At 35.7% G+C, this 27,313-nt stretch overlaps 1 protein-coding gene and 1 long non-coding RNA gene across 3 annotated transcripts; both read left to right on the top strand.

Moving 5' to 3' along the window:
- The first annotated feature begins 1,326 nt into the window (after nt 1-1,326).
- LOC147497596 (uncharacterized) lies at nt 1,327-2,468 on the top strand. 2 transcript variants are annotated; one of them, XR_015197164.1, is made up of 5 exons: nt 1,327-1,380; nt 1,495-1,839; nt 2,016-2,109; nt 2,186-2,284; nt 2,379-2,468. It is a non-coding gene; the product is annotated as an uncharacterized LOC147497596 (long non-coding RNA). The 2 variants fall into 2 exon arrangements; XR_015197163.1 differs by having other exon boundaries at nt 1,943-2,109.
- A 20,471-nt stretch (nt 2,469-22,939) lies between these two features.
- On the top strand, nt 22,940-27,037 carry LOC147497595 (14-3-3-like protein). Its single transcript, XM_086560023.1, has 4 exons — nt 22,940-23,251; nt 23,338-23,460; nt 23,898-23,944; nt 26,963-27,037. Exons 1-3 carry the CDS (start codon nt 23,153-23,155, stop codon nt 23,931-23,933), a joined length of 258 nt encoding a protein of 85 aa, XP_086416149.1. The 5' UTR covers nt 22,940-23,152; the 3' UTR covers nt 23,934-23,944; nt 26,963-27,037.
- The last annotated feature ends 276 nt before the right edge of the window (nt 27,038-27,313 follow it).

Here is a 27,313-nt window from a genome sequence, read left to right as displayed (position 1 = left end):
AAACCGTTAGCCATATAGAAACATGTGGCCAGTTCTATCAAAGCTTTAGGTTGATATTTACTGATTAGACTTGTGGATTGAATTTCTCGAACCGGAATGTAATTGGGAATTAACCATTTTATCTTCTAAATGAAAATGACGAAAATGTGCATTTTTTTAGTTTCGGTTAAAATGTTAGCTATTACTTTAACTATTGTATTGTTATGTTATACACTTTGAATGACAAAAGCTGTTTTGAAATTCCGTAAAATTTATTTCTACATCGAACTTCTTGCGATTCGCAGCTATTCAAGATCCGTACAAGACTTTGAATTACCCTTCACACGACTAATAGGGTGGAAATCAGATGGAGGTGATCCTTGTGAGGAGCCATGGAAAGGAATATCATGTTTTGGGTCTTCTATTATATACATGTAATTTATAAGCCCTCTATGTTTTTCGAAAGTGTGCCTTTCATCTCTTTTTGCCGATAATTTGAACTTATACCTCCTCATCTCTTCCTCAACCCGGTCGGCTTAGTGGACTTGACATTGGTGGATACCTTGGTGGGCAACTTGGCAATCTATTAAGTTTAAAGCAGTATAAGTGTCTTCACCCGGGAATCTTTCAAAATTAACTTTGAGTGGATCCTAAGTTATACGGATAACTTTGAGTGGATCCTAAGTTGCTGCACTACACCAGAATTTAAGAATTAGGACACACTCTTGGGACTATATACCCCGCTCTCTAATTAGGGAGGCACGTGAGAGAAGCAAAGCTGCCGATGCTTTCGCCCTAAGGGTGTAAAAGGTCTTTGTTGATAAGGTCAATCCGAGGCACGCGGCGTGCGAACGTCTTCTTGTCGCAGAGAATACAAGCTCGCACGAAGAAGGCAGCAGCAGCCGATGCTAAGGAAAGAGCAGAGAAGGTAGCTGCAGAAGCAAAAGAGAGAGCTGATGTTGCAAGAGTTGGAAGCGGGACGGCAAAGAGCGAGAGCAAGCTTCTCACTGAGAGGGCAACCGCAGAGGCTTGTGAGAGGGCTACTACAGAGGCTCGTGAGAGGGCTGCTGCGAGAGAGAGTCAACAAAAGAATGAGAATGATCTTGAGTCTTTCTTCGGCGGTAGAGCTAGCAGTGCACCAAGGCCTAACAGAACCACAACTTCGGTACGCTTAGGGGAATAAGATTAGAAGCAAGATATTGTTTTTTTTTTTTCTGAAATATTAGCAGACTATTATTTTCGTCTTTGTTTTCTGCATCAGGAGTCTACTTTTGAGTCCCAATTGAAAAAAAAAAAAAAGACTCAAAACAGCCCGTCGGACATCTTCGGAACCTCGTCGACCATCATGGAAGGCATCCTCAACTACAAATATTGTTGATGATCTCACTTCAATCTTTGGAGGTAATCTTGTTGATTTTACACTTTCTCTTGTGCTAGTAAGAAACCTTCCTGGCAATAGTAATCAAGAGAGCTCCCAGAAAGTATGCTAATTGCTTAAATTCTACTTTGTTAAAGGTGCTTCGTGATCTGGAGAATTCCAGGACGTTGAGGGGGAAACTGAAGAAAGACGAAGAGCGAGACTGGATCGCTACCAATGTACACAGGAGCGCGCGGTCTGTGGAGATTAGCTTTTCTCTATTTGTTTGTGTTTATGATTATCTTTACTTGTCATCTTATAAATGTAGAAAACCTATTCAAGTGCATTGACTAGTTTCATACTAAATTATTCATCAATACTATTTCTCTTTTTTATGAAAATTGTTATCAAGTTTTTTATGGAGTCTCTGTCCTCAAGCAAAAGCATTGGCAGAAAAGAATGAGCGTGACCGTCAAACTCAGAGAGATCAGACAGAGAGACATGTAAGTTTTGCGATCAACATCACATTACGGTTTGCTCCTAACTGTTATGAGTTTATATATAAAAATGCCTCTGCTGTAGATATTAACACTTCCATCCAATTAGTTTTTTTAGATGCTTAGCACTTATAAAGGAGTTGTGTTTCTCATGTATGCCTTCTATTGAGCACTTGAAATAGACATACTTCTCAAAATCGCTTATTGTGAAGTGCGGTCCTCACATTGCAAAGGGTTGATGGGAAATGAGTTCCGCTGAAGTGGGACAAGATCAAGGTAAACAAATCCTACACATTATTGTCTTTTTCTTTGAAAAGTATATGTTCACATATGTTGTGAGTCTATATGTTAGGGCCCATATCAACCAGGTGGCACAGAGTGTGGGTATTATACAATGAAGTTTATGAGGGAAATAGTAGAAGCTTGTTCAACTGGATCATTTGAAAATAAGGTATTCGAAAGTTTTGACAAACACTTTATTTGGCTCAACAACTTCGCCTTATTCTTATATAGTAACTCCACATGTTGTGCTTTGACTCATCCAGATAACAAATTTAGAATTGAAGGAGACATACACGCAAGATGAACTTGACGGTGTTCGACTCGATATTATTCAGTTCATCCAGAAAATGGGGTGTTTCAAATGAGGAATGAGGATGAGTTTTAGCTATGTTCGGACCCCTCCAAATTTAATTTATGAGTCTTACCTTTTTAATTTATGAAAAGGAATTTGAAGTTTGTTTTCTTAGTGCACTCAAAAATTAATGGAAGTTTTATTTTTAGTATTATTATCTTTTTTTTTGCATGTTTGATAGTTTATTGTACATTTTGGAATTTGTTGGGAAGATGGAAATGTTGTATGTAGGCAAAAGGCTATGTAAATTTTGTTATCGCGTGGTTCGGTTTTAAGTGGAAGACTGTTACTAGCATTATTATTAATATATATATATATATATATATATATATATATATATATATATATATATATATATATACCACGGTTTGGCATAAACCGTAGTGTTTAGTATAACTATATACCACGGTATTATAACACATACACTAATATAAACCACGGTTTCAATAGCTTATATGCCACGGTTATGTTGACAACCGTGGTATATAATGGGCATTACAAACCACAGTTCTTTGAAAAACCGTGGTATCCGTTAAACATATATACCACAGTTTTGCTATTATTATATACCACACCACCTATTGTCACGGTTGTATAACAGTGGTAAATATATTTATACCACACTTAAAAACAGTGGTATAAGTGTCATTCTGTAGTAGTGATGCCAGATTTCTTGGGAACAATGTGTATTGGACTCACCCAAACACTATCAGAGATAGGGTAAATAATACCCGCATCGAGTAATTTTAAAACTTCCTCTTGTACCACATCTTTCATGGTAGGGTTTAGTCGACGCTGCAGTTCACGCGACGTCTTAGCATTTTCTTCAAGGTGTATGCGATGGGTGCACACAGTAGGTGCAATGCCTTTAATGTTAGCGAGAAACCATCCAATAGCAGAGAGGGGCTTCTCTGCTGGTGGAGGATCGTCGGCCATAATGACAGAAGTTGATGGAGACGAAGGATCGTGATGAAGGTAATTAGCAGAAGAAGAACAATTTTTAGGTGAAAACTTACGTAATTGCTTATCGTATTTTTTTCGACGATAGGTATGTTCAATTTCTTTAGTGGAACCAGACCTTAATCTCATGCAAGCCTAAAATTAGATCTAACTTATAGAAGGAATTTAGTAGGACTCGAATTTTATTATTATCTTAAGCATTAGAGTTGAAAAACATATGCCTAAGCTGCAGCTAACGTAGCAGTGAAGCTAGGAATACGTGTGCATAAACCAACAGCCAGGTCACAAAAGAGATATGAGGGAGGCTTTCCATGCAAGCACGGTTCTAATTAAGTAACCTCAATCTTTCAAGTTTTCTAGACACCATTAGAATATGATTAAGATTTATGGAATTAAAATTTATGCAAAGGCGGTATTAATTTTAATTTAATTTGTTTTTAATTATTATTATTATTATTATTTTTAAAAGATTTATGCAAGGTGATAAGAGCCCAAAACTATAGTTTTAACCCTGTAACAGACATACTTTTAGACCAATTATGTGAGTAATAATTAAGAGTTAACACTGATTACGTGTTTTTATGCATTTCAGGCTTCAAAGTCCATTATATGCAGATATGTGCCACTTTAGCGAGATAAAGAAGCAAAGGTCAGTTACTAAGGAGTTCCGTAATTAAAGGCCAAGATTCAAGAAGACAAAGCCTTTCTAAAGCCCGGTCAAAAGCTGAAAAGTCGACGCGGGTAGAAACAGCACACAAAGTCAGCAGAATTTCCGAAGGCCATATCTTTGGACTCAGACCTCAGAATGGGGCCTACCTTATGTCAAAACGACTGTCTCGGAAAGAGCTTTCCAATGGTCTAAGCCTTGATCCAATCAGAGGAGCAGAAGTGGACGAAAAGTCTGTTGAAGCCAACTGCAGCTAAAGAGGCCTTTTTGGACTGAAAGAATTGGGTTTTGGGCCTGATTCTCGGGCCCAAAACATGGCTCCAAGCCCATGCACGATTTTTGGATCTGAGAGTATAAAAACAAAAGTTTAGCTCTTTGTTAATGGTAGATAAGAGGTTAGAAAATAAAAGTAGCTTAGAATAGAAAGTAGCCATTAGAATAGCTTCTAGATCTAGATTTAATTCTTTATGTTAAGTTTAGTTTCAAATCCAATTCTTGTTTTAGATTAAACTCTAGAATCATTATTCTTAATTAGATTGATTAATAAAATAGCTAGTTTGTTAATTTCGATTCTTGTCATTTACATTTGTGTTAGATCTGATTTCATTTATTACTTGTTATTCAATTCTTAGTTATTAATTAGATTTTAATTATTGTTTAATTTAGATTAGTAAATTTTAATTCTTTATATTATGTTTAGTTTTAATTTAATCGAAATAATTAGCGTAATGATTCTCGGCTAAACCTCCATTAGAGGGGTTGAGAAGCCTTGATGAAAGCTTGATTCCGATTATCGTAGAGTCGTCGCAATTTCCTTTCCACTCTAGAAGCGATTAGTTCACCATGAGAATGGGTTTAATCGTTCACATGCTAGTTATGAATTGGTAGGAATGCCATGTGTAATTAGGGATTAGGAATAACCATATTGTTCTGCGAAGCAGTTCAATTCGGATTACGACGATTCGTCGTTAGTATGATTAAGTTGAGTTAAGGTGGAATCAATCCCCCTCTAACTCCTTATCATAGAATCAATGTAGCATTCCCATAGTTGTTCTGATAATCGACTAGTTGCATCTTGTGGGTAGTTGCATCGTAGTCAAGTTGCCATTCGTAAATCTCTCATCAGACTTTAGAGTAAGAGTACTTATACGAAGAGAACATTAACATGCAAAAGGACTAGGAGTGGAACGAATCACTCTACTCCACTATATCTCATAGGATTGAGAGTAGAATCTTTGATAAACATATAGGCTCATAAGATAGTTTTAGTTTACTTACATTTTGAGTTCATCGTTCATTTCGTAGGTAAACTATTCAATTTTATGTTTTTATCACAAGGGTTAAAATACAAACATGCAAATACGATCTACTCATACAATACTATGTACGGCAGCATGTGAAGATACTCTACTCATACGTATAGCTATACGAATAGGCAAGCTTGTGTCATCGATAAATACTTCCATACGTACAGACAAATATACATCAGTAATACGTATATGTACGCTAATTTGTAAATCGATATTACGTAAACGTATGTCAATAGTAATAGGCAAATTTGAATCACTCATACGTATCTAAATACATTAGCATGCGAATATAGTATACATACGCAGATAAATACGACAAAACTAAACATGCAAAGTATTATACATAAACTAAAATACGACTCTTGTATTGCATAATAATTCAATTTCGACAATACTCATTGAGATTGTGAGTGTCATATAGAGAGCAGTTTTACCCCGTAGGGTTTAGAAATAACTTACCCAACTCAGATTTTAACCCTCGTTGGAATGTTCTCCTCTTTCTTGACAAAATCGACTTATTAGACAATATCGTGTACGTATACATAAAGAAATACTAAACATGTAATAATAGGCACTTATACATATAAATATATATAATCATGCAAAACAGTACCATTGGTATGTACATATACATTAATATGCAATTCATACCCACTTAATCGCATATAAATATTTACGGGCATATTAATATGATTCATGCATATTTCTAGCCTAAGACGTAAATAATAATCCATAAACTAATTTATAATAACTACGTACATGGCATTCATGCAATAATAAATAAATAAAAAATAGTAAAACGTTGGAACATGTAGCTTCCCGCTAGTCCGCCAAAGAGTGAAACAGACGTTTCAATCGTCGACGTGATTAATCCCAATAGATATTCGAAATTTCAGGTACAAGTCCAGAGATTTAGGCCTGGATATGGATCAAGGTAGATCAGGGGATGCTGGAGGTAAATTATTAGCATCAACAGAACAAATTCACCTGTGGACGCAGGTAAGACCAGCGGACGCGTGCCCAATACCGCGCACGCGTGTCTTTGATGTCACAATGAGTTCAACTTTTCACAGAACTCTTATAATCACCTGAAGTGCACTTTCCCAGTCCTAACTTTTGGTACCTGGAACCACAGCAAAAAATCCGTGAGTGAACAGGTTGTTTTCGAGTGAAAATTCGAAAAACGTAAAAAAAAAAAAACGAAAGGGAAGAAAGTAAGAGAGTGGGGGTTCCCTCTTGATGCAACTTCCAATCTGTAGAACAAATCCTATGCCTTTAGAACAGCAGTGGCGCCATTTTGATATTAGCCTTTTCTATGTCTTTAGAGATTTGATTCTCTAATTTGATGCAAAAGCGAACTCAAAGTTCCTTACTCACGATCTTCGTATCGTAAAGTGGAAGTAAGGATCGAACCAGCCTAAAGGTTAGGACAACTACAACTTGGTTGTTACTCTTAGGGAATTAGTGAGTAAGTTTATATTAATACTAGGTTTCTTTCCTAAAAAAACATTAATGAAAAACATTAGATTCGAAATATGCAACTAAGAAAAAAAAATACAATTTACTAAAGAAAAGGTGGAGAGCTAATCCTCCTCATGTGAAGTTAACATTTAGTTGTTGATTTGAAAAGGTTCATTTGATTCTTCCTAGACTCATATACAAGCCCTAATGGAAGAAAACTTGATCCCTAATATGTATGGCTCATTTCTAAACTCATACATGTTAGCAATTGGAATCAAGCAATGACTTATCTCTAAACTCATTACTTGATTCCTAACTAGACACTACACCAACTATCATTTTGGGATAGGATGTAGGTCTAGTTGTTCTTCCTAACAACCTACCAAGCCAACAACAATTATTTTCCCTCACATGAGTTGGATTAACTCCCCAAAAGGGAAGTTAGCTCATGATCCTTGGAATAAAGGATTACAAACTTAAAGGACAAAAGAGAGAGAGGAAGAGGAAGAAGAAAAACTAACTAAACTCACTTGCTTTTTATTTATTCTCTAGAAGAAAACCAAAGTTTTCTCCATTAAAACTATTACAAGCTTTCTTACTAAAAACTAAAACTAAAAACTAAAAATGGCTAAGGAACTAAAATAATACAAGGTAAGGAAAATAAGTCAAGGGAGTAAATGGAGTGTCCCCCCCTTGTTTTGTTTTCTTTTCCATTTGAGAGACATCTCATTTCCTCCCATGTGAAACATCAAACCACATTTACTTTATTTTTATCCACCACATTAAAACAAAGTGACACCTTGCCTTTTTTCACTATTATACCTAATCTAATTAATTACATGCAAGGTGTCAACTTTGCACCAATAATTTATCATTTTTGTCTTGACATGCTCCATGATTGATGACTCATCCAATCTTATGGGCCCGTATAGTGGGTCCTATGTGTAGTCCAGATAGCGGTCCGGTCTTTGGGTAATTTTACAACTTCCTTTATCGCGTAGAGTTAGAGTTCATCACCCTGATTGTCTGAGCAGCTCACTTGTCGCATTCGGAGTCCTGGTTCAAGAGGTAGGAGCTTCGGAAGTTTGATGCTTCTGTGCGGATTTGGAAGAATTCATATATATGTCGTTCCTCGTGCTTTATCGCAGGTTTAAACCATATTTCCATGTTTATCTGAATACCGCAAAAAGTATGAAAACATATTTATTTCATGATTATTAAACACATAGTTAACCAAATTTATATGTCTCAACGGGGTTTCATAATACACTTTTGGGTGCTTATCAGGTATCCTTAATTAGGAGATTTTTTTATAGGTCGAGCAACCTTAGAAAAATCTTGAATAAATCTCCTATAAAATCTTGCGTGGCCTAAAAAGGCACGTATGTCTCGAACTGTTCTTTTTTTTTTTATAATCTGTCTTGAACTGTTCTTGGTATATGAAGAGATGCAATTTTTTCAATCTTAGCTCTATCAACTTCTATTCCGTCCTTTGAAGCAATATGTCCTAGAACGATGCCTTTTGTAACCATAAAATAACATTTTTCCCAATTAAAGATAAGATTTTTCTCTTGACAACGCACAAAAACCTTTGAAAGATTTGATAGGCATCTATCAAATGAATTACCATATATTGAGAAATCATCCATGAAGACTTCCATAAAACATTCAACCATATCACTGAAAAATGTGAAGCATATAGCGTTGGAATGTACCAGGGGCATTGCAAAGGCCGAAAGGCATTCGTTTATACACAAAGGTGCCAAAACGACAGGTGAACATTGTTTTTTCTTGATCAGTTGGATCGATTATAATTTGAAAATAGCCTGAATATCCATAAAAAATTAGTAATATGCATGACCCGCAAAATGTTCAAGCATCTGGTCGATGAAGGGAAGTAGGAAGTGATCCTTACGAGTGACCGTATTAAGTTTATGATAGTCAATGCATAATCTCCATTTTACTGGGATACAAGTGGAGATGCATTCATCTTTATCATTGCACACAACTGTAATGCCAGACTTCTTGGGAACAACGTGGACTGGACTTACCCAAACACTATCAGAGATAGGGTATATAATACCTGCATCGAATAACCTTAAAACTCCCTCCCTTACCACATCCTTCATGGCTGGGTTTAGACAACGCTCCAGTTCATGCGACGTTTTTGCATTTTCTTCAAGATGTATGTGATAGGTGCACACACTAGGGTCAATGCCATTAATATCATCGAGAGATCATCCAATAGTAGAACGGTGTTGTTGAATGACATTAATTAAACGGGATTCTTGATCGTCAGTCAATTTTGATGATATGATAATTGGGTGACTACCTTCTGGATCAAGATGTACGTATTTTAAATCCAAAAGAAGAGGTTTTAAGTCAGGGGTTGGAGGAGTGGGTATCAAAGATTCTTGAGGAAAATCGTTTTCTACAGAGAAAACAGATTGATGTTCTTCCAAATCAGTCGACATCACGATAGTAGGGTCAAATAGTGGTATTGACTCTACTAACGCCAAAGGAAACACTAAAGGAAAGAAATTGGTGTACTTCATCGTCAAGAAAAGAGTTTCTTAAATACTCTTGCACAAGGCTGTCAACTATGTTAACCTCACCATTAATGTCAGCCTCTGGAATTTGTTTCATTAACTTGAACACATTTACCTCGACTGAAAGATTTCCAAAGAACATAGTCATGGAACCATCCCTACAATTTATGAGGGCATTAGCAGTTGCGAGGAAAAGATGCCCTAAGATGATAGGAATGGAGTCACAGGCAACTTCTGTATCCAGAATGACAAAATCGACAGGATAGTAAAAATCTTGGACTTTTACGATGACGTTTTCCACAATTCTCTTTGGCTACTTAATGGAACGATTGGCTAACTGCAGAGTCATGGTGGTAGGTTTAAGCTCATGAAGACCTAGCCATTTGAATAGGTAATATGGAAGTAAGTTCACACTAGGGCCTAGGTCTATTAATGCAGTAGCAGTATATTTGTCACCCAATATGCATGGAACGGTTGGTCTACCAGGGTCCTTGTATTTGACAATTCCATTGGATTCAGTAATGGAAATGAACTGTTCGGTGATGAACGCTTGTTGAGGAACATTTGTTCTCCATTTTGTGGTGCACATATCTTTCAAAAACTTTGCATATTTTGGCAATTGTTTGAGGGCACCGAGAAAAGGTAAGTTGACTGTCAAATTCTTAAACGTTTCTCAAATTTCATCAAAATTTTTGTTGGGTTTATTTCTTTTTCCAAATGAGCAGGAAACGATGCCTTAGGCCGGAATTTGGCATAGGGATCCGCTTGCTCGTTTCTCAATTTTTGAGTTGGTGACGTGGTTGGAATTGGTGCTACCAGCGTAGGTTCATTCTCTTAAATAGATTCATTGGAAGTTTCAGTTACCTTTGGCTGATCATCTGGCATACGTATTTGATTATCTACGGTTTTGCCAGATCTAATAGTAATGATTGCATTCATGTCACACCCCAAATTTCCAGACAATATTTAAAACAATGATATTCAATATGTCATAGCCCGAATTTCTAAACAATTACAAAGTGAATATTTGAAATATAAATATCTCAAACATCTGGAAACCCGGGGTGAAACAAAACCCAATACCCTGTTATCAAACACGATATAAAAAAAACTGAAATCAAAAGAAAACTAAAAGGAACAACTCTTCATCACATTATTAAACTACAAAGAAACTAACCAACTCTATTACATCTGTCTCAAAACAAAACTGTACACTTTAGAAAAACTTAAACCAGAAGACTCCAAGAGCAACTCCAAATCACGTGTCCTCATCTATTGCACTCCACCATCTATGTTTCCAAGAACACACCAACGTTGCAAAACAAAGCAAACATGGGTCAGCAAATTGAATTTGCTGGTATGAGTAAGACTAAATATAAAATAGCAATTCGTTCATATCTTTCGACTAAAGAAATATACTATTCAATCATTTCAACTTGGAAGACAAATTAGTTCCGTATTCTCAAAACGGCATGCAATTTCTTCCCAAGTAAAATTTCAACCCCCAATATACATTTCCAAGAAATCTCAGATAACATTATTCATCATGCTCACTTTCCAAAATAACTCACAATATAATTTCCACTTACATTCAACTTATTACAAGCACATATGATAACTTATTTAAATATGAGTTTGATACACTTCACCTTTAAGCCAGCACGTCGTCTTAGGGTAGGACAACGTCTCTGCATAAAAAGTTAATAATAAGTCCTACCCTCCTACAAAACAAAGTTAGATTTCCCAAATGTAATCATTTATAGTATACATCTATTTCACTCTCAATGTAACCATCATGGGTATATATAATCTGGCATAATATATCGCCAATATTAACATTCATGTCACACCACCATATCCATTATATCATAATATATCACTAATATTAATTAACATTCATATCACACCACCATATCCATCATATCATAATATATCACCAATATTAACTAACATTCATATCACACCACCATATCCATCATATCACGCTAACCATATTCACATTCCTTCGAAAGAAATTATATGCATCAAATCATAATATATCACCAATCGTATCCAACAACTCGCTCATACTTAAAGCCAATATTTCTCTTAAAAATCATTCGTCTACTGATGAGAACGAGGGATTATATTACAACTAGGGAGTACATTTATCCCTCGTGAGTATCAACTCACACAAACCATGTATACATTTCCTTGTAAGAAATCATGTACATCATAATACCTAAATATTCATATGTAATAACTCAGTCACATGTAAAATCAATGTTTTACTTTAATATCACTCATCTACTTATGAGAACGAGGAAAAAGTCACAACATGGGAGTACATTCATCCCTCGTGAGTATCAACTCACACAAACCACATAAACATTTCTTATAAGAAATCATATACATCATATGCATCATATGCAATAACTCCATCACACGTAAAATCAATATTTACTTTGCTTATTAATTATCTCGTTGACTCATTTATTAAAAGACACAACCCAACCTTTAGTTCCTACTCCATGATTTGCACTTCACACATTTGCCAAATCACACATATTCGTGTGCCTCACTCACACCGAGTACCACTACAAGACATATGTCCCAAGCAGGGATATCGCCTCCAGGAAACATATTTTCATCTTGTAAACTCATAACTTGTGAGTCACAACCATCTCTGGGCTTTCCATACACATACACAAAGCCTCTTTTGGGCAAAACAAAATATATCAGGTCATTCATGGAACATTCAATGAATGCCTTGGGTCATTTCCGCCACATTTAAGGAATACCTATCATATCACTAATAGGTCATTCATGGCACATTCAATGAATGCCCTAGGTCATTCCCGCCACATTCAAGAAATACCCAACCCTACATTCTCGAACACTCAAGGAATACAACTAACCTGCAAGGTGAATACCTTAGTTCCTCTCTAGGGCAGTCCAAACAATCTAGTCATTCATGTACATTCAATGAATACCTGAGTTATTATTTCAGAGAACGGAGGAGTATCTTGTTTCATGTATTATTATTTATGCATTATTAATTATATTGATGTCTAAGTGTCATAGCGTCGTATATCATAAAAGACTGAAATATCACATAATAGTTAATACACGTACACACGTATATATATAAAGGTCTTAGCCAAAGCCAAGTACGCTAATAGCCCTAGACTTATCCTAATAGACCAAATCATAATCCGAGTTAAAAGTCAAACTTGGTCAACTAGTCAAAGTCAACCCAGGTCAACATCATTCAACCAGTCTTAAACTCATCTAACCCAAAAACCCAAAGACTAAGGCCCAAAGTCTAAAACTTAAGTCCAAAAGTGAAATCTAAAATTTAAAACACTCAAGCCCAGCTATTGATTCGGCCCAAAAACAAACTCTAACCCAAAGCCCATCTAAATTAATAGAATCCGGTCCACTTAAACTCAACTGACCTGGTCCACAAAAAAACCATTCGGTTTTACTCCCCCTCAAAAACCCAAACTTTTGATACAATCAAAACCCCATTCCACCACTCCTCAAAAATCGATCTCTCGACGCCATTAACGCCCCCTTCGGAGCTTCAACAACACCCATACCATTAAGCAACCAAATTAACATTCAACAACCACAGTTCACCCAACAACACAATCCAATACAATCAATCAAATAAAAATCAACCCATTCAAATATTTAAACCCCCAAATCAACAACTCTAATAATAACAGTTTATATCAACAGTGTATAACTAATTAAAAAAAATGATTAGTAGTCAAATCTGTTTATCAATATAGCTTGGTTTTAACAGTACGCAGAATAGTTTGAGAATAAGCAGAACAAAATGGAAAAACAAATATTTTTGACAGAAGTTTAAATAGGCTATAAGCCACGTAAAAATCCAATAGTTCAGTTAATGATAATAAAATATCTACTCACCTCTGTTGTGTTTACGAGTAATATGAATGAATATAAACTTGAAAACGAAAAATGTCACCCAACATCATCAGAAAGCAATCCCAATAATCTTTGCCTTTCTCTCTTTTTCACTCTGTGTAAAACTCCCTCTCTCTGTTAAAACTCTCCGTGTAAACTCCTTTTTTTTCAAAACCCCCGAAAAATAGGGAATAGGGTTTATCCTCTTTACCCTATCTCTTTCTAATCTTTATCCTTTTTATTTTTGTCTATTATTATTATTATTGTACTAGTAAATATATATATAACTAAATAAATAAAAGCGGGGTGTTATAATTCACCTCACCTTGGTTTGGAGTATTTGTACTAGGTGTATTGGTGAGTTCAAAGGCAGTGTTAGCTGGCGTAGGGTTTGGAACTACTTGTCTAGGAAACACGCCTTTCTGACTATTTTCATGCGCTAATTGTTGAAGCGATTGTTGGATAGATGTCAGTATTTGAGATTGTTGGTTCATGTAAGCCAAGAAAGTCTCACTCGTCTTATTAGTAGCAATTTGCACAGGTGGTGCAGCAAGAACTAGTTCACGATTATTGCTGAGAAGTTGAGGATTATAGCTGTAACTAGGATTTGCTGGAACAAGGCTGCGGTTGTTTTGATAATTAGAATTGGAATTACTTGGAAACTGATTTTGACTTTGTTGATATGCTAATTATTTCCTTGACGGTATGGAATATAGTTGGGGGATGGTCGAATAGATGGACTTGCGAAACCTGGAGGAGCCATCTATTAGGTGTTTTGGCGCCAAACGAAATTCGGATTCTGTCTCCAAGGTGCATTAGGAATGTTGAACGCACAAGCCTCTTCTGATGGTTGGGAAGAGGAGGCATATAACAAGGGACAATAAGCATTAGGATGGTCAGGACTTAAACAAAGAATACATGGGGAGGTGTTGACGTTCATGATCTATTTTGGGAGTTTATCGTTCACTTGAACTACAAGGGCATCTACTTTTTTAGTCAGGGATTCTATCAGATTTTTTAATTCGGGATATGGTTTTACCTAAAAAATAGATGTAGCATTTGTAACAATGTCCTTAGATGATCTAGAAGAATCAGTGTTACCCTAATGTGTACCTCTCGTTGCTTGTTTTTCAAGAAAATTGTATGCCTCAGTAGCTCCTTTGTCCATAAAGCAACCACCGTTCATTATATCAAGTGTTTCTTTTTTATGATCGGAAAGTCCATTAAAGAATGAACGAACAAGGACAGCAGTGTCGAGCTGATGATAGGGACATTCTAAAAGAAGATCAGTAAATCGACTCCATGCTTCTGTAAAGGATTCATGGGGATCTTGGCGAAAGAATTGAATTTTCTGAAGCATTTCAGTAGTTTTCTTCTGTGTGTAAAATTGTAACATGAAAGCTTGCACAACTTTATTCCATGTTTCCATGGATTGTGGCTGTTGTCGTGCTAGCCAAACTGAAGCTTTATCAACTAAAGTGAAAGGAAACAACCTTAGTAAGACTTGTTCGGTAGAGACGGATGGATGGTGAAATGTGGTGGCAACTTTTTGAATCCGACAAAGGTGATTGTACGGTTTCTCATGGTCTAAACCATGATAAACAGGTAACAATCCAAAAACGTTAGGCGGGATTTGAAAATCACCGGCAATATCCTCGAGTTTGATGTAGGAAGAAGGTCCTTCCTGTAAGGCAGTATAGAAGTCCGAAAGGGGCTTCTCAGTTGGTAGAGTTTCGTCAGCCATAACAAATGAAGTTAATGGTGACAAGGGATCTTGATGATTTTTATTAACAGATGAAGAACTTTATTGAGGTGAAAACTTACACAATTGCCTATCGTATTTTCTCCTACGATAAGTATATTCAAATTCTTTACTATTACCAGACCTTAATCTCATGCAAGCATAAAATTAAATATGATGCACAAAAGGAACTTATTATTACTTTAATTTTATTATTTTCTTAAGCATTAGAAGTGAACAATATAGGCCTAAGCTGCTACTAACGTAGCAGTGAAGTTAGGAATATGTGTGCATAAACTAACAGTCAGGTCACATAAAAGATATGAGGGAGGTTTTCCGTGCAAGCATGGTCCTAATTAAGTAACTTCAATCTTTCAAGTTTCCTAGACACCATTGGAATATGTTTAGGATTTATGTGATTTTTTTTTAAGTTATTTAAAATTTATGCATAGGATAAAGCCGCAAAATATTAATAATAATAATATTATTATTAAAATTTATGCACGGTCCTAATTTTTTTTTTAAAGTTAATTAAAATTACTAAATAGGCATATAAAATCTAATCATGCAAAGATAATATACTCAAATGTAGCTAGAGACTGTAGATGTGCAAATATTCTACCAAGAAATGGGTCTCACCTCCCTGATTCTGATCTGGGTACATAAAAAACCCTCCAGTTCGGCCCGCACCACATAACATCCCTATAATTCATGCTGCGTTAAATAATCTCCCTGTTTTTGAGAAAAAAAAAATCACGATCTCTTTTGTTTATCTTCTTATTTTTTCTCTCCCCCTTTTACCCTTTGAAGAAAAAAAAAACCCATTTTCACTCATTGTTTCTCGTTCAATAAATTTAATTTCTTTACTTTCTCTTCTATTATGTTCAATTTTGAAAGGTCTTTTCAGAAAATTTTCATTTACGATTCAAAAATCACGTATGGTTATACTATAGAGGAGTTTGGTTTATTGGAAGATTTGATCTTGAATCAACTCATTCATCTCTTCAACTTGTTTTTTGAATGAAAAATAACGGAATTGGAGGGGTGGAATCATTTTTTTTTTTTTCAATTCAACTTCATGTGTATTGAAAAAGATTAGTGCAAATTTATCTTTTCAACTGGTGGATTTAGATATGTTTGCTTTCACTCTTCTTTGTTTCTCTCTGGTGGATTAGTTTTCAACTTTTCGTCAAAATTTGATTTTCTTTCAATTGATTTATTTCTTTTCCGGTCTTATAAATGGACGTTTCAATGTGCAAAAAAATCCATATAGCAAGTTGACTATGTAAATTTATTTTTGCATAGAAATTTGACTATGCAAATTTAGTTTTGCATAGCATTTCGATATGTAAATTTATTTTTGCATAGAAATTTGACTATGCAAATTTAGTTTTGCATAATATTTTGATATGTAAATTCATTTTTGCGTAGCAAATTGACTATATCAAATCGACTATGCAAATTTATTTTTGCATGAAAATTTGACTATGCCAAATTGATTTTCACATAGTAATTTCGAATGAAAATGTATTTTTACTTGGCATTTTAACTATGTAAAATTATTTTTGCATATATTTTTCAATATGCGAAACAGTAATTATAGTGTATTATGTAAAAACAAGTATGATTTTTCAAACAAATTTTGGATTATTTAGTTTTTTGCTTTGCAAAACCACACATTTCTTAAAAAAAACAGAGGCTTTTGTGGTATTTTAGTTTAGACTTTTCTTTTTGTGTGGAGAAACAAGTATTTTTACTTTATCTTCATTTTCAGTTTTTATTTTTATTTTTTGAAATTTTTTGCAAGAAAAAAGTTAGATATTTGTATTGGGTTTATTATTTCTTTTTATTTTTCAATAGAAAAAAGGACGGAAGAAAAAATGAGAACCTGGTTCTCTGTTCAAGAGCTCAAGAGCTAAGTTAGGGGGTATCTGTGTCCATTTAAGTTGTGGTTTTGTTTTTGAAAAAAATAGGGAGGTTTTATGAGTTCTCTCGCTGGCGAGGAGTTTTTATAGACCTGATTATGCACTCAGGGAGATTTATCGTAAAACCTAAATATTCTACTTAGACGTATATAAATACTAATAGGCAAAGATGTATCATCTATAAATATTTCTATATGAACAGGCAAATATGCACCAATAATACGTATATGGAGGCTAATAGGCAAATATATATTACGTATACGTATATCTACACTAACAGGCAAATTGAAACTACTCATACGTATATACTGATAAGCATAGACATAACATATACATAAAAACTAAACAGGCAACGTATTATATATAGACTAATATACTACTCGTATTTTGCATAATAATTTGATTTCATCAATACTCAGTGAGATTGCGAATGTCATATAGAGAGCAGCTTCACCTCGAAGGGTTTAGAAACAACTTACCCAACTCAAATTTTAACCCTTGTTAGAATGTTCTCCTCTTTCATGATAAAATCAACTTATTAAACAAGACAGTTTTCTAAAATGATGAATTTGGAAGGGAAAACAGTGGATTTTGACCTCGCAAACAGCTACTACGGAGCGTAGCTCGGTGGTGACAGCGTACGCGTCGTTGAGATCTTTCCGAATTGAGGTCATACGCGTAGCCAAAGTTATGGCCAAAATACCAAAGTTATGTATGCAAACATGTAAATATAATCCATCCATTTTATTATATATATATATATATCAATGGAATATCTTTGCGGTTTAATTTATATATCTGTCTGCATAGCGAATCTTTGCATGATAGTCGATATATCCACATTAATATATATTTATATAACAGGCAGATATACCACTTAAGTGTATAGAGATGGTATTAAGCAATGTTAAATCACTCATAAGGTAATATATATGCTAAACATGGAACAATATTCTAACATGCTAATATATCTATATGTTTAAACAAAACACATATTACATAGATACAAACATAACATGCATATATACGATACGTATCATAGCATAGACAATTTTAAAAAAAAAAAAAAAAAAAGCGTAGAACCTATGAGCGTCCCACAACTCCGCCTAAGAAAGGAAACGTTCGTTTCACTCAACATGAACACTATGAAGTCCTGATGGTCTTGGAAGAAGCCAATACAGATGTCATGAACTCAACCCAATACTGGAGTGACAAAGAACAGGTTGTTCTTTCACTGAAATCTGCACTTATAAAGCTCTAATTTTTTTATTTTTTTATTTTTTTTACAGTGAGCTTATATAGTTTTGTAGCTAACTATTGCAGGTTCGAGTCAAAGGTACATGTATGTGAAACAAAATAACAGTACATGATCAGTAGCAAAACAAGAAGAAAATAAAAATGAAAATAAACAAAACAAGAAAAATGAAAAAACAATGGAGGGGTAGGAGAGGGAGGATTCCTCTTGGTCCTATTCCAGCTTGTAATGTATGGTCCTTGCGTCTTTAGGATGGCAGCGGCGCCATTTGATGTTTGCACTTTTATAGATTTATTGGTATGAATTCCAAATGACTAGAAACATACAAATCTTCGATATTTCTTTTCCTTACTCACGTATCTTTTGCATAAGCTTAAAGTAAGGGTTTCGTCCAACCTAAATACTAGGCTAAGGTCACAATTGAAATAGATTTAAAGGGAACTAGTGAGAAGGATTTTTGTTTTGAACTTTTAATTTTTACTTCCTACGATAACTTAATATGCAAGACAAGGTAAAAAAAATGGACTTTAGCTGTTTAAACAACAAAACTAGAGAGAGAGAAAGGAAAGAGATTAATCCTACACATGCAAAGTCTAGCTACAAGTCTTTTAGAAACAGATCACTACCATATCAAATCCCTATAAAGATGTACTCATCTCTGAGTCTATCTTACTAGCATAAGGAATTGAACTAATATTTCATCTCTGAAATATCCTTTCAACTCCTAGTTTCATTCTACATCAACCAGTCAAATTTAAGGGTCTGAACTTGGCCGGACTTTACCATTTTGGGGTAGGATGGCAAATAATTCCTAAGTTCCTAGGTAGTTATTCTTGACTCCAAAAATACGTAGCATGATCCTCACATGAGCATCATTAACCCTCTCTTTGGTAGGGTTTTAGCTCATGTTCATGGGATTGAAATGATTGTGCAAATTGAAACTATGCTAAGTTAAGAAAACAATTGAAGAAGAGAAATTAAAGACCTGATTTTACTTGAAGAACAAAAGATTTTATTGAGAGGAAAAATAGCTACTACATTAACACTATTACAAGAAAACTTAACTAAAAGCTAGAAAATAAAATATGCATGAATGTGAGAATTAATGCTCCATCTCCCAATTCAATACATATGAGAGCATTTTCTCATTCATCCCACGTGAAACCGCCTCCCACATTTACTCCTATCTTATCTTCTAATCCAAACAAATTGACACCTTGCACAATTTGACACTATTAGCACCTAAAAATCTAGTCAACTTAATTAATGTCATGTAAGGTATCAATTTGTGCCAATAATTCACATATTTTGTCTTGACTTGCTTGATAACTTATCTAATTATGTGGGCCCGTAGAGTAGGTCCACGTGCTGCATATAGTGATGGGTCAGGCTTCTGGCATTTTTACAACTCCCCTTCTCCTTTATGTAGAGTTCGTCGCACTGATCGTCTTAGCAGCTCACTCGCCGAAATTGAGTCCTGGTTCAAGAGATATGAGCTTTTGAAGTTTGAGGCTTCTGTGCATGTAATCCCTTTCTGACTTGGAATCGTCCTGTTGGAGTTCCTAGGCTTTAGGCAGATTTTGTTGAGCTTTACATGAGGTAAATTGGAAAGCTTTACATAGGCCCATTATTCTGTGCTTAAATACCAGTTTTATCCTCATTTTTACGTTGGTTGCGCAAACCTACAAAAGCATAAAAATACAATTATTTCATGATTATTAAGTACATAATTAACCAAAATGTTATGTCTCTACAGGGTTTATAATACAGTTTTGGGGGCTTATCAAGGGTCAGCGTCAACTACATCAGCAGTTGAGTATAATTCAGCAAGAGCAGAACACCTTTCAGGCCAGCACTCTCTAGATGATTCAGGAGTTGCGAGATGAGTTTGTTCCATAGGCTTCTACGCCTGAAAGAGCTCGACGAGAGGGAAGAGATAGGAGTAGCTCGAGCTCGTCTCGACGTCGTTAGTTACCCAGCGCGAATTCTAACTAGGCAACTCCCCAATGTCCGTATAGATAAATATATTTGTTTTAGTTTTAGTACATGTCTTAACTTTTTGCACTTCTAGTTTTTATTAGTATTATATGTATGTATACCTGTGTTTTGTGGAATGTATAAGGATTTGTGGTATATGAGCTGAAGGACATACAAATACATCATGCCCAAATTTTCATAATTTCTACATTATGCATGTTTTTACAAATAAAATTCAAAAAAGCCAAAAATTTCATGTTATAATAATTACGTTTTTACCTTTTAGTTAAACCATGTACATCTTGTTCTATATCTATCAACCAATGCTTCAAACTTGTTTGGGAGTGGTATATTTTCATAACGAATAGCAGAGTCCAGGTTACTGTTGTTTTGCTCATGTTCCTATGGTATTCTCTTTCCTTTTCTTCATACTTTGAGGACAAAATATATTTCTGTTTGGGGGTGGTATAGTAACATTCTACAAAAACTAGGCATTTATAATATAACATTTCTTATATTAGATATATTAAGTATATTTTTATATTTCTTTCTTTCTTAAAATATTTCAAAAATACCAAAAATATTTTTTCTGTTTAGTACTAAACGTCTTGTTCACCTTTTTCTATGATGAATAAATGGTTTAGAGGTCTCATTATAGCAATAGAGTAAAGATTCGTTCTTTGAACTCAGACTAATATACATACAATAATTTATGCATCTTTTCATGAATGGCATGCATCAGCATTTGATTGTATATAGTAGTGAGTTTCCGAGACCAAGGTTAGAACAGTTAAGTTCCATATCTTGTAAGAACCTAGCCAAAAGTCTCATCTGAATGATTATTGAGTGATGACACAAGGATGTCTGGATAAAGAGATAACAGGTCCATATGCTTGATCACAATGCCATATTTTAGAAGAGAATTTAGGCATTTTTTAGATCGATATAGCCAAATAAACGTTAAAACCCCAAAAAGATAATTTTTCCTCTAGTTACCCCCTTAAGCCTTCACCTATTTCTAAAAGCCTTTTTATTTCTTCGCCATCAATCCCTAACCCGCTACTACACACAATAAAAAGCGTACCCAGCTGACGAGTTGAGAATTGGATGAATTGTAAAAAGAGAAGAGAAGGCCTTATACAAAAACAAAATAGTCAGAAGTTTCGAAAATAAAATAAAGAAAAGATTCAAAAATCAAACGACATGCCAATTCTGCAAGCTTGGGTCTCAATTATGCAAGCTTAAAAGACTATTATGGCTCACAACGTCTCCACTTACAACTTATATTGATCATGACATGCCAATTTTGCATAAATCCAAGAAGAACTTTATTGTCCTACCATATACCATAGGCGCTATTCATCTTTAAAAGTAAAACGGTCGGTGTAGGCATAAAACAACAGTTCTCTTCACCATAAACTAAAACTCATTACGTCGAATATGAAGAGGTAAGCTCTCACTGAGGCAATGGACAAAATTTCTTTCAACTACTAGTTCAATAGTCATTGTTCAATGGTGTCTAATATATATATATTGGTAAGCTTTGTTTTAAATGAGATCATAAACTCTTTGATACTGGCGGGGTTCGAGCCCCAGACTTCTGGTATCATCACCCAAAGGTTTTACCAATTTTACTAGTCGGCACCTGGATGTCTAAAATAATTCAGTTGCATGTGTGTATTTATGAATCAAAAGAATTGTAACTCTGGGCCTTTGGTCATTATTATGAATTGAACTCACTTCCACGGCAATGCTTGATGATAGATGATAAACTTAAATAAAGCAATGAACTTAGCATAAGCATGTGAATGACGTTGTACCTCATGAGACCCAACTTAAATGAAGTACGCGTTGTATGTGCACGTACCTTACCACAAAACAAAAAAAAAGGGAAAGACTATATACAGACCCCATTTTTTCTCAAGGCAGACCCCATTTTTTCTCAAGGCAGACCCCAAACTTAAAATTTTCTCAAGGCAAACCCCAAACAAAAAACATTTTTTTCTTTTTTCACTTTTCACTCTCTTCCGCCGCTGTTCTGTTTCTTCCGACTCCTCTAAAATTAAAAAAAAAAAAAAACCAAGTGTTTAAGGTAATAAGAACTTGTTTATCCTTTAATTCTTCTTCTCTGGTTAATATCATCGTTTCAACGCTCATTTTGTCGGTAAAAAAATGACTTTTTTATGAACTACTTTTTTCCCATTATTATTTTCATGTGTTTTATTCTGTTTTTGGTGTTGAATTGTTGTTTTTAGTGTTATTTATTGTTGTGTATTTTACACCACTCTTAATCTACACACGGTGGATTCCTCTTTTGGCAGTGTTCATCAATGCTTTATGTTAATCCTATATCAGTATGAAATCCTCATCTGCTAGGTCAAGAGTTAGGAAAATGTATATATCATGAGTAAACTAAGGCACACTACACCATAATAGGATATTTGCAACATAGCCCTTTTTTGCTTTGCAACGGTTATTTACCGTTAGTAAGTTGCCAACGCTATATAAGTGTTGGTAATATTGTTAAGCGTTACTTTAATTCGGGTGAATTTCATTAATTTATTTCCAACGCTTAAAAAACGTTTTAAAAGCGTTACAAATCAAAATTTTGAAAATTTCGCGAAATAGGGAAACAAAAAAAATCGAGCTCTATTATTTCGGTCGAAATATAAAAGATAACTTTAGTCTCTCTCCTCTCTCTCTCACCGCCGCGGTCTCCTCCCTCTCTCTCACTGCGGTATTATTTCATCCATCGAGCAAAAAGAAGAGAGCCGTGGGAATGAAGATCACGTGAACATCATCCGTGATTACAGATCTAAGATCGAGACTGAACTATCATCCATCTGTGATGGTATTCTTCGTTTGCTGGATACCCGACTCATTCCTTCTGCTTCTTCTGGTGATTCGAAGATCTTTTATCTCAAAATGAAGGGTGATTATCATCGTTATCTCGCTGAGTTTAAAACAGGTGTTGAACGTAAAGAAGCTGCTGAATCTACTCTCTTTGCTTACAAAGCTGCTCAGGTTCATTTTCTAAGTTTTTTTTTAATTAATTAATTTCAGATCTGATAAATTAGGGTTATGGTTTCATATTATTGATTTTTTTGCAGGATATTGCTGTGGCTGAACTCGCTCCAACTCACCCGATCCGACTCGGACTCACTCTTAACTTCTCTGTCTTCTATTATGAGATCCTCAACTCTCCTGATCGTGCTTGCAATCTTGCAAAACAGGTTTGCATTTCATGCTATGTGTGTTGATTTGGAATGGTTTGAAAAAGTTGTAACCTTTTGTGGTTGGTCATAACCGTTGAAATCTTGTGTGAAAGTCTGGCTAACAGAAAACACACTCACACACTCACTCAAAAAAAAAATGGAGACCAGAACACTACTACAATCCTCAATTACCACAAGTTTGAATTTCTACACCCACCAATTAAGCTCACTCTCCTTGATCAATACTAAACCATTTCATTTTCAAAGAATTCACACAACCTCATTGCCACCTGCGAAAGTAACAAAGCCCATCACTCCTACTTTAAGAATATCTCCCTCAAGATGCTCACTCCAAGATGAACAACTTCCCGGTAAATAACTTTATTCATTGTTGAATTTTCCTCTACTTTATTTTTGAATGTTTCTGTTTCTTATTCCGCGTGTTTGTGTTATAGGTGTGGATAAAAATGTTGTGGGGCAAGACCACTTAGTTGCATTAAAGGTGAGACTAGTCCTTTTTTATTCAAGAAACATGTACAACATCTGTAAATGAAGAATAATATGTTCTATTTTATGTACAAAATTTTGATGCAGAATAAGGCAACAGAGATATCGAGCCAATTAAAAGGAACATCCATATTTCTTATAGGTTATGCTTAGATTATGTTAAAAGGAACATCTGCCACTGACCGTTGGCGTCTGCAGGTTATGTTTGAGATTATGCAATCTTTATTCGATAGGTCGTTTGCTTCGAAAGTGTGCGGTCGGTAATTAGCTTAAATATTTTTGAAGTTCCTTTCGTTAAGTAAGAAGAAGGGTATCTTTCGGACCGTTTCATTTGTTAGTGGTCAACCTTTAGGATATTATTCATCTTGGCCTCTCTTTGCTCTATCACATCACTTTGTGGTGTGGTGGTGAAAAGGTGTATCCCGGTGTCCGGTTTACTTCTTATGGTATCTTAGGAGATGACGTTGTGATTGCCGACCCGAAAGGTTGCAGCTATCTATGTCTTGACTCTTGAGCGTCTCCATGTTGGAATATCTTATGGTAAATCTTTGATATCTAACACTGGGTCTACAGAGTTTGCCAAACGGTTGTGGATCTGCGGGATGAGTAAAGACGTTAGTCCTTGCTCCGCTTCGTCGCGTTCCTTAACTTCTATAACCCTTTCGGGCTAGTGGCGTTGGGACTTAAGTACCACCGTCAAACGCTTTCAAAGACATTAGTCCGTATTGGAGGAGGAGGCTATAAACAACCGGGCAAGCTTCGAAGCCTAGGTCTAGAAAGATCCAGCGTTTATGGAGCATGCGGATGAAATCTCTTTGGGTCATGGGCATCTCAGCCCGAGGTTCGGCCAAGGTCGACCACTCAATCCTTATATATATTGGAAGTTGAAAGAGATGGTACTTTCGATCAACTCAAACCAAAAGATTTGAGGGTACCTCCCGATGAGTTGTTTGTTACCGAGAAAGTTCAAATACTTCAAGAGTACACACAACTCGAGGCGGATGAAAGAGTGGCTAGCATATCTTCGATGGTATTGTATGGTTGCCATGGATCCGGATACATCACTTGACAGTCTATTTGATGCACCTATGTGTGCAACGTTGTGGAAGGCTGACCGTAAGGATGAAAATCTAATAAAGTTTGGTCTTCTATGGCAGTTGCATGATCTTGTCATCAAATTGGGTTTAGATTTTAGACCACCGATTCTTAAGTCTACCAACGCTTCGAAAGCAATCGAGAGTGTGGCTGTTAGGTGGAATTTGCGGCAAATCGTATCTTGTTCGGGCCGATGGTCTTGTTCAACTGAGAGCCCGTAGCGGGGTTGTGGTTTCGGGTGTGACTTTCGTCGCACTCAAATCCGACCCTCGTATAACGCTTATCCACTATAAGACTTTGGGCGTTTCTGATCGCCAAATTACTCTTGACTTTGACCGATCGAGATATACCCGTTAAAAGGTGTGTCTTTATTGGAAGGAGAAACTGTGTAGGCATCTATGCTTGCATGGGGGTTTCTAGAGTAATAAGAAAGTGCTTGAACTAAGCACTTTCGACCCTCTCGATCAGTCATGAACTTCTTATAAATCTATGATTCTTTTAGAATTCTCCGATCCGATATACTAAAAGAATTGAAATATCGAGATTCTCACTAGAAGTATCATCACTAGAAGAATAAGAACTATCGGTATCATCACTAGAAGAATGAGAACTATCATCATTCTCACTCTCAAGAGGGTTTGAGACTTAAAGAAAGAAATGATTCACTCTTATAATCATCACTATAAGTATTCTCACTTGAAGTTTGTTCTTTCATTTCATTCAATAAAAATGGACTTTCATTATCAGAACCGCTTTCTTTACTATATAACCTAATAAGATTCAAATTCCTAGAACACCTAAGACTACACAACAGATTTCACTTTCTTTAGATCGCAAGTCGGTCTCTTAGAGTCCTTTCCTTAGTAGCGGGGATCCTATCATAGGCGCACTCTCGGTTGAGTCTAGTTCAGAGTGAAGGAAGGCTCCAAGTAAGTTTCTTCAAGCACCGGAATCTATCGCCTCGAGGTCTACTCTTCCGGTAGTGCGTGCTTGCCCCCGTCCCGCTCATCGATCGAGAATCTCGAATATGTTTAGCCTTGCTATCATCTACTGGCCATCCCTTTCATTCAATCGATGGTAACTGGAATCATAAATATGATGGGGCAATGTGGAAATAAATAGAGTACAAACACATCTCTCCACGAATCTCTTTGTCTTGCTATTAGCCCTAGGCTTTCAAGTAGCAAGATACCATTCTATGGTCTCTTCATTGGAGTTCCCTCCTTTCGGGATTCACGACTCGAGTCCTTAACTCCTTGTTGTTCCGTTAAGAGAGGAAGGGTCTTGCTGCTACTTAACAAAGGGCAACTAGAAATTATGTAAGATACTGAAATAGCACCTCCCTCTCGCCCGTGTGATTCATCTCTTCTGCTCCCCGATTTGTGATATAAAAATGTGGATAAGGCATATAACCAAACCCCTTATTGCATTTTTAAGGACACCCAAACCATCGATAGAGGAACTTGCGATATAAGCAAAGATGAATCTGTAATCTGTAATAGCAAAGAAGAAGCTATTTAAGTGAACAATATCTAACTAAGATTGATTTTGTCTTTGGGGCTTTCAAGCCCCGCCAAGGTGGAAAGAAAGCGGAAGGGAAACCGCTTATCGGAAAAGAGAAAGAAAGAGATGGGGAAGGCCAAGATCGAGGGAATATAAAAGATTGAAATCTCAGTAGTGGGAGTTCGGGGATGCCAAAATAGGTCCACGAACTCCAATGCTATTCCCTTTCTTTGCTTTATCTCTTTAGCGTTCAAAGGGAACAACGCAATCCTCGGTTTTAGTTTTGTAGGGATAAATAACAACATAAATGCTAAACTCGGAAATGTTTTAGCAGATATGCAAGAGTAAAGTGTTGATTTTGTACGGACACTTTTATTACAAACTCATTAGTTTCAACTTATGCAAGTAACGGTAGAGATGGGACAGCAAAAGCAATGGTAGCTGATCACATGCATATCACAAGCAGTTCAATCCACTTTTAATCTTCTACACCTCATGCAACAATCCTCTCCTTCTCAGGTCCACACTATAATAAACCCACACACCAAATATAATTAACTTTAATTTATTAATGTGGTCGTATGCGTTAATATATCTTTTTGTAGACACGCTAATGAAGCTCTCGAAAAAGTCTCGTTGGCCAAAACGCCTACTATAAGGAATACTGACCGGTGAATGAGTTAGTGTAAATTGTGTTCTTTGGAATTTTTCTTCGTAATAGTTTATGTTGATTATAGGTTGTTTATATATAGGTATTAGAGCAAAT

This window comes from Coptis chinensis, chromosome 5, assembly GCF_015680905.1.
Source record: "Coptis chinensis isolate HL-2020 chromosome 5, ASM1568090v1, whole genome shotgun sequence".
NCBI lineage: Eukaryota > Viridiplantae > Streptophyta > Magnoliopsida > Ranunculales > Ranunculaceae > Coptis > Coptis chinensis.
This window is presented reverse-complemented; position numbering and strand designations above follow the sequence as displayed.

Coding starts and splice junctions, on each gene's coding strand:
- LOC147497595 (XM_086560023.1), top strand. CDS start 23,153: ATGAAGGGTGATTATCATCGTTATCTCGCTGAGTTTAAAACAGGTGTT. Junction 23,252..23,337: donor TTGCTTACAAAGCTGCTCAG/GTTCATTTTCTA, acceptor ATTTTTTTGCAG/GATATTGCTGTGGCTGAACT. Junction 23,461..23,897: donor CTTGCAATCTTGCAAAACAG/GTTTGCATTTCA, acceptor TTTGTGTTATAG/GTGTGGATAAAAATGTTGTG.